Here is a 12,998-nt window from a genome sequence, read left to right as displayed (position 1 = left end):
TCTATCCATCTCTTGTCAAGGTGGAAAAGGAGCAAGGAACAGAGTTGGAGAAAAGGGTTACAGAGAGACGGAGAGAGCAGGGAAGAGAGAACGGGTCTATGAGTGGGACTTGGGCGAAGAGTAATTGTCCTGGTATGGAAATGCTGAAGGATCCCGCCACAGCAGATCAACTTGGAAGGATGCCCTCTGTAAATCTCACCCAAACGCGTTCCTAAGTAGCCAGCTGTCTCCAGGACCTTTGTGCCACTGCATCTTTGCTCAGGTTGCTTCTCCTGACTGGTTTAGCCCACCCTCCTCCAGCTCTCTGTTCTCCTCCACTCACCCCTTAGTGTTCTGATGAAATGTCCCCGCTTCTCTGAAGCTTTGCCTGACTCTCTCATTGTATTCACTCCTTCAACTCTGAGCACCAGAATGGCTCCCTCCTTTGCACTCCTGAACCACTGTCTTCTACAGCCCTCAGCACACCAGACTGCAGTAACTGGCAGGTGTCGCACTCCTCCAGGCCAGGATTGGCTCTCCCCTGTGCTCTCATATCATCTGCAGGTGATAACTATTAAAATTTGAAGAAAGAAGGGAAGAAAAGGAAGGGGAAGTCATATGATTCGTTCTAGCTAAAGGAGGAAGAAACCTCTTCCAGGAACCTTCTGCTCCCTTTGTGCCAACAAAGAGAAGGAAACTAACGTTTCTGGAGCCCTCCGCTGTCTGCATCCACGCCCTTTCAGGGCTTCATCACTCCAGTTCCCATGCCAGCCTTGTCAATGGGAGGTAACTCCTGTTATCGAGAGAAGCAAACTTCAGTTCTAAGCACTTAAGAGCCCTGCACATAGCGGGAATTTGAAAGCAAATCCATTCTGACTTAAAAGATTGGGCTGTTTTCTATTTCTCCATATTGCAAAACAGAATGTCAGGAGGGAGCCTCCCTGAAATGAGAGTTTATATGAGTTATACGAGTTTATGTGAGTTTACATGAGGGTTTATATCCTGTCATGGAGTCAAAGATCAGTCACTCCAAGACTATCAAATAGCCCAGCACACGGGTCCAGGAACTCCCTGCATGGCATCCATGGTTCCAGAGGGAGAATAGGAGAACAGAGAGGAAGTCAAGCTGGATCTTTTCTTCTGCAATAATTTTTTGAATGGACTTCCAAGGAAGTGTTTGTCACTGCCGGTGTTTAGCTTTCCCTCGTGCTCTCTGAACCGTCTTAACTTTGGGTCTTCCTTCCAGTTTTCCCTAATTCTTCAGTAACTTTCATAGAGTTAGATCAGTTTGTATAATATTTAAACATTTTTTCCATAGGGTTCTAATTTCCTTTTCTAGAAAAGCTAGTATATATAAATGTCATTAACAAATACCAACTGCAGTCAAAAATAACAAAATTTAAAAAAATCCTAATTATTACAGTAAAATCAGGAGAAATAAATTGCACTTTTTTTAACCTTAAAATTTCCATCAAATGTTGAACTTTCTAATTCTTTGTCTAAAATGCCTGAAAATAAACTCACTATACTAGCAGTTGGGAGACCTGGACAATAATCCCGCCTTAATCTCTCTCAGGTGGAAGTTTCTATCATCATCTTTATTTATTTGAATAAAGAGGGCCTAGACAAGCTGATCTCTGCCTTATTCTAATATTCTTTAGAGCAACAACAAAATCAGAGATTACTGCTATATGAATCACTGGAAATTTCTTATTTTCCAAATTCTCTCAGTGAACATGCATTATTTATGTAATCAGAAAAAAATTTAAATGAATAGTAAACAGTGTTAAACATTTGCAGTAAGTGGGTTTCCTGTAACAGAGCCAACAAACAGGACCCAGAAGTCAGACAACTTATCATTCAATTGTACTACGAGTTTGTGGGACTCTAAAACACACTTATAAAGCTTCCTGTCAAAGCCATAACCTCCTTTGCAAACAGGAATAATAAAATCCACATCCTTGCAATTTCCCTTTGAAATAATCTGTTGCTATAAATGGCAAAGATACACTCTTTGGTAGTTTGGTCATTAGGTATGACCAAAGCAACCGTCACAAATACTGTGGGGAAAAAAAAAACCAATGTTGTCTACAAAAACAACATACAGATTAAGAACAAAGACAAGAAAAATATTCACTAAGAAATAGTAGATGAACAAACTAAATGTTAAAGAGAATGTGTAACATGACAAAGACTTTCCATGTCGTAATTCAGGCAACTTTATAGCAAGAGGTTTGAGAAGGGACACAAAATAATATAATGTAAATTAAAGATGAGTGTAATTATATTTGATGAAACCAAGTATTTCATAGCCTTGGGACTCCCAGGCTGCTAGAGATACCAGAAGCACAGAACACTTAGTTATCAAATTCCCTGCTGCCATCACCAGCTGGGGACACAGGCAGGAAAATTTCTGGACAAACTGTTCAGTCCCTTTACAAATATTAGATAATTATTCTGCCACTGCAACATGGTGTTATTTCTGAACTTGCAGAGTAGTAATCTGCCAGGGCTCAGTTCAAATCATTAATTAACAAAATTCACACAGTCTTTAATTTTGGCAATAAAATATTCACAGTATCTCAATATTAAATAATTCAGCAAACATTTACTAAGCCTCTACCAGGAGAAAACAAAGCCCATGATCACAATAAGCCTATAATTAATAGATGGAATGAGATACAAAGGATTATATAGAATTGTGGAGTAACAATGTGTACAGAGTCCTCCTTAGTTAGTATTAAATGTATGTTTACTGATTTTCATAGTGTATTAAAAATTTCAAAATTAAATGCAATGAAAATTCAGAAAAAGAAGCCTGGGAAGAAACTCAGAAAGAAATTTCTAGTCTGGAAGAAATAAATACGTTTTGATTTCATTGTGTAAGTTAATCCAGAAGTTAAATTGGCATGATGAAATTTACTGTAGAAAAGATTTCCTCATTGGAAGTTCATCAGTATTGGCGTAATTCTGAATAAAATGCTTATACTCATGGAAATGGGTCAATATTGCTAAGGATAAAGAGAATAGAAGAATGTATCTTCCCACTTTCAAAGGGACTCGGGAGGCACTTCAACTAAATGCAATAATCATGCTTTGCTTGGATGCTGACTAAAACAAAACAATTGTCAAATGACACTGTGGAAATGACTGAAGAAAACAGAAAAGAAGGTAACAGCCTATTAAGAGGTTATAATTAATTTGTTAGGTGTAATAATGGAATTGTGGTTATATTAGAGATAAAAACCAGATATTATATGAGAAGTGCATTATGTAAAAGAATGGTATATTAAAGGATGACATAGATAATATGTCCAATACAGATAAAACAAGGCAAACAAAATGCTGATAATTGTCGAAGCTAAGTTATGGGTACAAAGAAATTCATTATGTACTCTACTTTTTGAAGGATATATTTAAAATTTTTTCATAATAGAAAAATTTTAAATGTCATGTACTCTGTAGGTAAAACATAGTTCCTGGATTATTATAAGCACTCAACATAAATTAGCTATTATATATTACCATTGTTGTTGTGTTATTATTATTACTGGTCTAAGAATTAGTGTAGTATGGTGGAAAAAAGCCTGAACTTTAGAGGGCTGAGTCCTAACTCTGCTATTAACTAACTACATAATCTTGAGGAAATATTTTAACCTTTTGAGTTTTAGTCTGCTTATTTGTAAAATGTGGCCAATAAAAATATTTATCCCAAAGGCTTGCCATAGAACTAAATGAAGTAATTTTAAAAAGTATATTGGAAATTATAAAACATACAATTAGTACCATTTTTAATCCTTGCTCATAAGAAACTTGTCATTCAATTATAGATGAAATTTTTTTAAAAAATCGTAACAACTTTAAAAGAAAAATGAATTAAATAGTGATAAAATACGATAAAAGTTCAGAGGAAAACAAGATTATTTATTTCTATTTTGGGGAGACTATAAGACAGGCTTCATAGAGGGAAAAAAAAATCTGAGCTTTTGAAAACTGGCAGGATTTTCAGGGGTAAAGGTGAGGGGAAGAAGCATCATATGAAGCAAACAATATGAGGAGTGGCTAGGGGAGCCCAGGGGCTTGGTGTACTCAAGGAGGGTGAGAAATTCTGATATGGAAGAAGTAGAACCATAAAGGGAGTTTGGAGCCAGCCAGTTTTGAGTGTTTCCCTATGAAAGAGATTTTATTTGCTAGGCAAGGGGGAATCACGTTGAACTTTTAGTAGGAAAATAAAATTAAAGAGATGCTTTCTAAGATTTACTTCACTGCTGATAGGTCAGAAAGTGCTGTGGAATTGGAAAGAATATCTAAAGAATCAGGACTGTAGAAACATGAAGCACGTGAGAGTCAGGGACAGAGAAGGCATCCTATATGACAATCAGCCAGAGCTACTTTTTATTTGAGAAGGAAGACATAATATATCAGAATTTTAGTAGAGGCAAAAAATAAGAACCGTGGAATACAAGGAGAGCTTAAGTAATAAAAATTCATCAAAGTACTATTACTTGGTAAAATGATACAAAGGATTGGCTTAAAAATGGAAAACAAAAACAAAAACAAAAAACAAGTTTGACAAATCCAGCAAATTATTGGACTATATTCCTGTATCAGTAATTATGAATTATTCATTGTGCCTCCTTAAATATAAGTTAAATTTTGGTAACTTGCTTTGCAATTTGTCTAACATCAGAAACTAGGAGACATCACTATATACAGATGGTTACTCTTATTTCTTAAAACAAAATATTATGTATTTTTAAAATAATTCTTACATAAGGGGGTAACTGAGCATTTTAGAACACCACATTACTAAAATATTTTTTCCTTTAAGTGTCTGATAAAATGTAGCTGCCTCTCAAAACTTAAGTATTCTTATTCAAAAACAGAAGTTTATTCAAAAGAAGTTTTTAAACAACAAAAAAATTGTGTGCCTAAAGCTGAATCTATAAGCCAAAATATTCACAATAAATATTTTGTATATCAAATAGAATATAGCTCCACAAAAGAAAATAAGATACAGGGAGAAAGGAAGCTTATTCTTGAGGAGAGCTGGGACAGAAAAAAGCATCACTAGCTTGAAAATAGCCATTTCTCTTTTCTCACTGTCAGTAAAGATGAAGTAAATAGTAAGTCATGCTATATGATTTTTTTTTAAAGCCAGCATAAAATGCCTAATGGCATGAAAGGTACATGCCATGTTATAATCGCAGTAAGCAGAAGATAACACATGTAGCGGCATCCTAAAGTGGTTCTACAGAGTGCAGCACTGTATACTAAGGGGTCATCAGACATGCATAATTTCAGGGCACCCTGTCCCTTTTGGCTGACAGGCAGCAATTCTGTTTCATTTACTGGAAAGTCGATGCGTAATGCCATAAAATCCCACATAGAAAATGAAAAAGATGAAAAAAAATCCCTTTTATTTCAGTAAAAAAAGATGTGGCCGACTTTATTTTGCTACGATAAGCAATGTTTGTAGACCTGTTTTTAGCTTCTCAGTAGTTATGAACTCTTGTCTAATTACCATAGATTCTTAGGAAAGATAGTACTATATGGAAAGAAAAGATGGGATCTGGCTTAATAAAGATGATAAACCTTGAGATACCTCAAAATCAACACTTATTCCCTTTAATTTCCTCATTGTCAAAGTTGCTCATCACAGAGTAATCTTTGAAAGCATCTCTACGTTTACAACTTCAGCTATAGTAAAGTTTCTCTCATGGACTTCAGCAGCCAGTTTCTAGTTTTGCAAACAGAAGGCTGGGTAGACTGTATCTATTCATAGAGGGTGTGTATTAATAGCATTCATTACAGTTTATTGTATAATTATACCAACCCACTGTTGGCTTTTTTGCCGATATTTAACCCCACAGCTTCAATTCTAATTACCTTGTTTTTGGGTTTTTTTTTTGAGTAGTCATCATGTAATGTTTTAGAACGATAAAGAGTAAAACAGGAGCCTGATCAACTGCCACAAATGGTTTACTTAGTTTCAAATTAAATCATGTCATTAAAATGGGCATTTTCCCAGATGGTTGTCACTGCATTTGAATGAAAACACTGGTGACACTACCATGAGAGCTGAGCACTGGTAACACCGGTGACGCTACCTGTGAGAGTTGAGCATTGGTAGTCCTTAACCTACCAGCTGTAGTTTCCCTTGCCTGTCTTTTTCTTTTTCCATTGTTCCGTTTCACAAGATGGAAATAAGGGTGAAGGTGAGAAGGTGCATAAGATATAAAGAGAGGTACTGAAATACCACTGATAAATGAAGCAGGGAGTTTTCAAAGGTATTGATGAAGGACCTGAGTTACTATGACTGCAAAGGTACACATTCCCAAAAAAGAAATATGTTAGATGACCAGGACTCAGAGGGAAGCACAAGGAAAGAGAACACCTAACTCCATCCAGTCCTTAGAAAAGCACATCCCCGTGGGGCACTTGCTGTGCACTTGACAACAGATATGACTCGGGGCTTTATTCTGTCTTGCACACACCAAATGGAAGCAGTCAAGAGTAACTGTCAGGGACCTAGAACACATTATGCTAAGGGAAATAAGCCAGACAAAGACAAATATTGCATGATATCACTTGAATGTGGAACTTAAAAAGAAAAAAACAAGTGAAACTCATAAAGACAGAACAGAAAGGGATTGCGAGGGTCTTGGTGGTGGGGGAAAAAGGGAAAGGTTGGTATCACTTACAAGATGAGTAAGGTCCGAGGATCTAATGGATAACATGGTGACTATAGTTGATTTCAACACTGTATGGTATACCTGGAATTTGCTAAGACCGTAGAACTGAAATGTTCTCACCAAAAAGAGAGAAGAAAAGGTAAATATGTGGGGTGATGGATGTATTATTTAACTTGATGGGGGGATCATTTCACAATGTATATGTATATAATATCATCACGTTATACCCTTTAAATATGTTACAATTTTTTTGTCAATTATGCCTCAATAAAGCTGGGGAAAAAATAAAAGTCTAACCATAGAATCTTGCTCATATTTTAACATAGATGGTAGCTTTTGAAAATAAGTTGGAAAGGAAATGAAATTGGCTATAGTACTCCAAAAGTTCTATTTTGATTTTAACCAGCCACCTTAAGTCCAATTTTTACTTACTGACCTGGTAAATGGAAGCATGTAAAAAGTTGTATCTCATTTAATTAGCTAAATACTAATTAGCACTTAATTATTATTAGAAAAAATTAAATAATTAGTATTTCGCTGCTCTGTCCCAGCAATAATGCTGCCAGTCTCTGATCCCAGCAGTGTATAATCACATCTAGTTGAACGGACCACTCAAGTATTTTCTCTCTTACGTGACACTCCCTAGATTCTATCTCATTCATTTGTTTCCTTTACCAAACAGTTGCAAATTTGCAGAATAAGAAATTCAGTCAGAAATTCTGTCTTAGAATGTCCTGAAAATAATCCAAAAAAAAACCATAATTTTAAATTCATACTACTCCTAAATCATTTTGGCTACTCGAAATTTATTCGAGGTACTCCTCTAAAATCCAGTAATCCATTCAGCAAGTATTTGTTGAATGTCTGTCGTATGCAAGGCATCAGGGACGAGGCAAGAATAACTAAGACTCTTGTCAAGCGACTCTTTCTTTTCAGTAGAGAGAAGTCAGGTGGATGCATAAGCCTAATAGAAGTCAAAAAAAATCTCTAAATGACCTGCTGTAAGAGTTCAGAGAATGGGGCCAAACCTTCAGGCTAAAGTGTTTGGGAAGACTTTATTAAAGAAGCATATTATAGAATATTACAGCCAGAGGGACCTCAGAAAATACCCATTCCAATCCTATCATTTTACAGACAAGAAAATGAAAGAAAAGAAAAATAAAGCCCTTTAAGGAGGAAGAGCATCTACCCAATATCACATACAGAGTAGAAAAATCTGGACATTCAGAAAGTACACCTCTGAGTTGGGGGGGAGTATGGTATAGCTCAGTGGCAGAGCGCCTGCTTAGCAAGCACGAGGTCCTGGGTTCAATCCCCAGTACCTCCATTAAATAAGTCAGTCAGTCAGTAACTAAATAAATAAATAAACAAACCTAATTATTCTCCGTCCCCCACCAAGAAAAAAAAAAAGAAAGAAAGAAAAAGAAGGTATGTCTCTGGATGCCCAGCCCTCTGCTTTTCCATAATCCCACATCACCACTCTGAGATTGCAAGGATTTCAACAGGCAAAGACGAGGGAGAGAGAGAAGAGAGCATGTTGGTGGAGACTGAAGGCTGAACTACAACAGGACAGAAAATTGAGGGGAGAAAGGAGACATTAGGCTGCAAGCAGAGTGCAGTCAGACAACGGAGGACGTTTTCACTAAATGATTGAACGGATACCTGTAGCAGAATTAACTTATAAAATCTCAAAGTTCCTTCAACATTGGTATTATTATATGCCACTGATGGTCTTAAGAGGTTTACAATGAAAGAACAGAACAGCCTTCCGACATGAAAAAGGCTAGCTAAACGTAGCAAATTTGTAATGACTACAATCTCCAGTTTTTTGGTTCGTTTGTTTTTTGGGGGGAGGGAGGTAATTAGGTTTTTATTTATTTATTTTTAGTGGAAGTACTGGGGATTGAACCCAGGACCTTGTGCATGCTAGGCACACACTCTACCCCTGAGCTATACCCTATCCTCTCCAATCTCCATTTTTCTATTTTTCTCTTTCTCCAAAGTGGAGGGTGACCGACTAGGGGTAAAATAAGGTAAGACACTGTGATCTGCTGATGACAGATGGGGTTTGTGACAGCATGGACTGATGGACGTCTGTGATATCCCTGCCTCCTGCCTCGCTCCTTCTGAGCATCTTTTGCACCCTCGACTCAGTGCTTCCTTAGCCAACTCTAGGCAGCCTGGAAATGAGTGGGATCTCTCAGCCTCACCAGCTGCTGGTGTCCTCCCATGCACCTGTAGAGAGGCAGCTGTTCTTCACTGCACCCAATATCTAGCCCTTTGCCCTCGTGTCTTTTTCTCTTCTTTGGGACTAGAAATAGGCTAGAGGTAGCATACTAGATTTCACACCCACATTTGTACAGCACTCTAGAGTAATTACAAAGCAATTTCATAGCCTCTTTTTAATTTATGGTAAAGCAGAAGCAAGCCTCTGTTCCACCTCAGCCCTCACCCTGTATAGCTCTCTTCAACCCCTCAGAGGTTAGAATATTCTCCCCTTCTCTCTGATTACTGGCTAGGTTCTAACTTCAACCTTTCAACCTAGACAACTCTAGTGAGTCCCTGACTCTATTATCAAACTGAGCTGTAAACCCTGCCTTTACCAGGAAGCTCCTACTGCATCCCACCCACGAAACCCCAAGGGCACCAGTCTCTCAGTATCATCCAGGGTATTTCAAAGCTGTTTGAACATCATAGCTTGACCTCTAGGAACTTCTTTTTGAAAGCCTGCTCCTCAGCAAAATTCTTTCTCAAGCCCCAGCTCTGTAGGTTCTTGTTCTACTCTCTTCACCATGTTGATCTGCTGCTGTTGAGAGGCCAAGAGAATCTGTGTCTAAGGCCATTCAGGCAACAGCAGAAGACCTGAAAAGGACGCGCTGATTACACTAGGGTTTAACTACTTATAAAGAGTTTGTGAAGTGCTCTCGATATAGAGCTACTGTTTCTCAAAGTGAGATGAATCATCATTTTTCAGAGGCAGATGAGAACCTGACCTCCTGGGCTTCTATATCAAGAACTGAATGTTGGACTGTTAACTGATCTCCATCCTCCCACTCTGGTACACAGACTCATCAGGAAAAATGATTTTTCAGGAAATAAAAGTAGGTAGGGCATTCCAAATAGCTGGAAAAACAAACATGAATAAGTTATTGCTTTCCTTTTACTTCTTGTTTAGCAAAAAGTGAAACAAAAGAATGATAAAGTCCTTTGTAACAACACAGTGACACACAGATTTAATTTTAACAGAGCACCTACTATGAGCCAGGCACTGTGTGAAGTGCTTTCTGTGCATTATCTCATGTGATCCTTACATCAGCCCAAGAGAGTATATACTGTTTCTATTCCTGGATTAGGTATCAGGAATCTGAGCCTTAGTAAGATTAGCAATTTGCCCGAAGTCATAGCCATCTGTAGAAGAGTTGCTAGTGGACCTCTACCCAGCTAACCTCCAAGCCTGTGTACTCAACCAGTAAACCACTCAATTGGCCCATTTTTATTTTTCAAAAAATCAAAATTTTGTAAGCTTGAAGGACTAAATACAGAATATGTACTGTTTCGGTGGGGAGGGTGTAGCTCAAGTGGTAGAGCACATGTTCAGCATGTAAGAAGTTCAGGGTTCAATCCCCAGTAACTCCTCTAAAAGTAAATAAACTTGATTACCTACCCCCCTGACAAAATAAAATAATTAAATAATATAATAATAAATAAATAAAATATGTTTTAAAAAAGAATATATACTGTTTCTATAAGTTAAAGAAAAGAAAAGAAAAAGAACAAACTTCTTCTGAAAGCTTGTTATCCTTAATTTAAGACTAATTAAAAAAGCCAGAGGTGCTGTTCATTGTGAGTCTGATAATTCCATTAAGGAAAATTATCAGAAGCCTCTAGACATAAAATGTCCATCTATTCCCTCCATAAACACATATTAAATATCTACCATGTAGTAGGCACTGAGCCAGGAACCGAGGATAGAGAGATGAGCAAGAGAACCATGGCCCCTGCCCTTGAGGAGCATACAAACAAGTTGGGAAGAGTCTTTCTGCATGTAAACACAGTAACATATGATGAGTGTGATGAATGGGAGGTGGAAGGAAGTCACGCAGAAGCAGGGGAAACCTAACTCAACTAGGGGCAAGGAAGGACCTCCCTCAGGGTGTGGGAAGGGGACTGGGAGTGTAGAGAGAAGAGCACGTGCCAAGGGCCAGAGTGGAGATAAGAAACTGAAGGAAGTTCAGGATGGCTCGAACTAACACCAAATGCAAGAAAGGAGGGAGCCAAGGCTTAGGACTGGAAAGGCTGGAAAGGCTGCAGGACACCATAAGTCAACCTGAAGACTATACCTAAGGGCAATGGGGAGCCAATTTAAGCAGAAAAAGAGACAGTCAGATTCTAGTTTCACAAGTATCAATCTGGTTGCAGAGTAGAGTAGATCCCAGTGGGAGTAAGCTGGGGAGCAATTATATCAGGGAACTCTGGCTGTAATCCAAGTGACAGGTGATGGATGATGAGCCAGGCTGGGGTGACAGTCATGGGAAAGAAGAGTAGATACTTACAAGGTAAAATGGACAGGAATTGATGGAGGACTGAATGGGAGTGGGGGTGATTTAAGCTCTGAGGTAATTCTAAAGTTTAGAAGGTAGAAGACCCACTCTCATTGTTTAATTCAACCAGTCATTTAGTTGGGAAAAAAAAAGAATAATTTTTGAAAACTTATTCCAACAAGGAAAAGAAACTCACTGCTTTTAAACTGTTACTATCATTTTTTCATTAGTACCTGAGTTCTGGCCATAACTCACCTGGTTACCAACCAATAATAGGTGTTCTCCAAGAAGAAAGTCTTTAAGCATATCTTCCATCACTATCATGTGCTGGAGGAAAAATGACTAGAGGTTAATTATTTTTGCATAATCAAGGTAAAACAAGAAAGTTAACTATAAAGATATCTTCATGGAAAGTAAAATGTCTATTATAATAGACAATATTCAATTTCATTATTTAAAAAAAGTAAAATCAATGCTTTGGTTATAAATAAGTTATATAACAAACTAGGTCACTAATGTTGAAAACCTGAAATAGTCCATCTGAGCAAGACTCAGCCACTGATCAATATGTATTTCAAAAAGTTTTTATAATTGAATTCAAATGCTTTCCAGCTATTGCACTATGTAGAGATGGCTTATAATTTAATATAATATTTAAATTACACTTGCTAATGTAAATACACAAAGGCTGTCTAAAATAACTAGAGATATCTATGGAATATTTTACACTGACTTCTTAACATTACCTTCAAAGTATATATATATATATCTTTAGAATTAAAAATACATTATTCACTTTCTATATTTTAAAATTCAAATCATGACAAAATAGAATAAAAGAACAAGATTAAAATTGTTCACAATAGCCACAGAGGAAATTACATTGCTCTTTTGCATCCTGGAAAAATAGGACAATCTTAAGTAGGTCACCAAGGCTCATCCGGGGGTTGAGAGGGAACTGTATCGCAGAACGATTAATACCCCTATTACTTTCTCTTGGTTTCTGCATCAAAACAAGAATGGTCTCATAAGCACTAAAGTTACTAAAGTTCTCTATTTATAAAAAAGGCAAATTAACCTTTTGCATCTTATATGTGCTGTAGGTACTTTTCTAGTTTGTCACTCTTTTTTCTTTTTTTAACTTGGTTTGTAATTTTTTTTTTGACACATAGAATATTTTCCTTTTACTTGTCACGTTAAGCAGTACTTTCTTTCAGAGTTTCTTTCTTAGGAAAACTGAGTATGTTTTTTCCTTCCTTCAAGAATAGATGACTATTCCTTAATGTTTGCCTTGGTAGTTTTTATTTTTTAAAAATGCTTTCAGATAAACCACGGAACTAGAGTTTTAACAAGGCTTGAAGTAGGGTTGAGCTATTTTGTTCATTCTGGATTACTCTGAAGAATAAAAAGAGACATTATTAATAATTATGCTGGGACAACAAAGACAAACAGGGACTATTTTAAGCAAACCAAGGTACATGGTTACCCTAATTAAAAGGGAGCCATAGAACATTCTTTTAATCTATGTTCTAGTGATAATGTAGTCTGCAGACCTCTTCCATCTAAATAAGATGAAAAATTGGTGCCAATGTCCAGACAACATTAGGTTCTTCCAGACAACATTAAGTTCTTCCAGAAATACTAATATGCGTGAAAGATAGGTAGGAAAGTTCGAATGAGCACCTAGAGAGAAGGTTAAAAAGCAATGTAAGTGCTGAAGAATAACCAAACTATACTTGTAGTCTTCTCTACTTTTTCTCATGTCCTCCTACTTCATGCCCTC

At 37.1% G+C, this 12,998-nt stretch overlaps 1 protein-coding gene across 3 annotated transcripts in view; it reads right to left on the bottom strand.

Annotated features, from left to right (window-relative positions):
* Nucleotides 1-12,998, bottom strand: part of VWA8 (von Willebrand factor A domain containing 8) — a 297,774-nt gene that overhangs the window by 167,584 nt on the left and 117,192 nt on the right. For all 3 annotated transcript variants that reach the window (XM_074378241.1, XM_074378240.1, XM_074378239.1), the window contains exon 20: nt 11,471-11,542. In XM_074378241.1, the coding sequence (XP_074234342.1) occupies nt 11,471-11,542 (72 nt within the window). The remainder of the gene's footprint in view (nt 1-11,470; nt 11,543-12,998) is intronic.

This window comes from Camelus bactrianus, chromosome 14 (assembly GCF_048773025.1).
Source record: "Camelus bactrianus isolate YW-2024 breed Bactrian camel chromosome 14, ASM4877302v1, whole genome shotgun sequence".
Classification (NCBI taxonomy): Eukaryota; Metazoa; Chordata; class Mammalia; order Artiodactyla; family Camelidae; genus Camelus; species Camelus bactrianus.
Note: the sequence above shows the minus strand (reverse complement) of the source record. Positions and strands in the feature narration are given on the sequence as shown.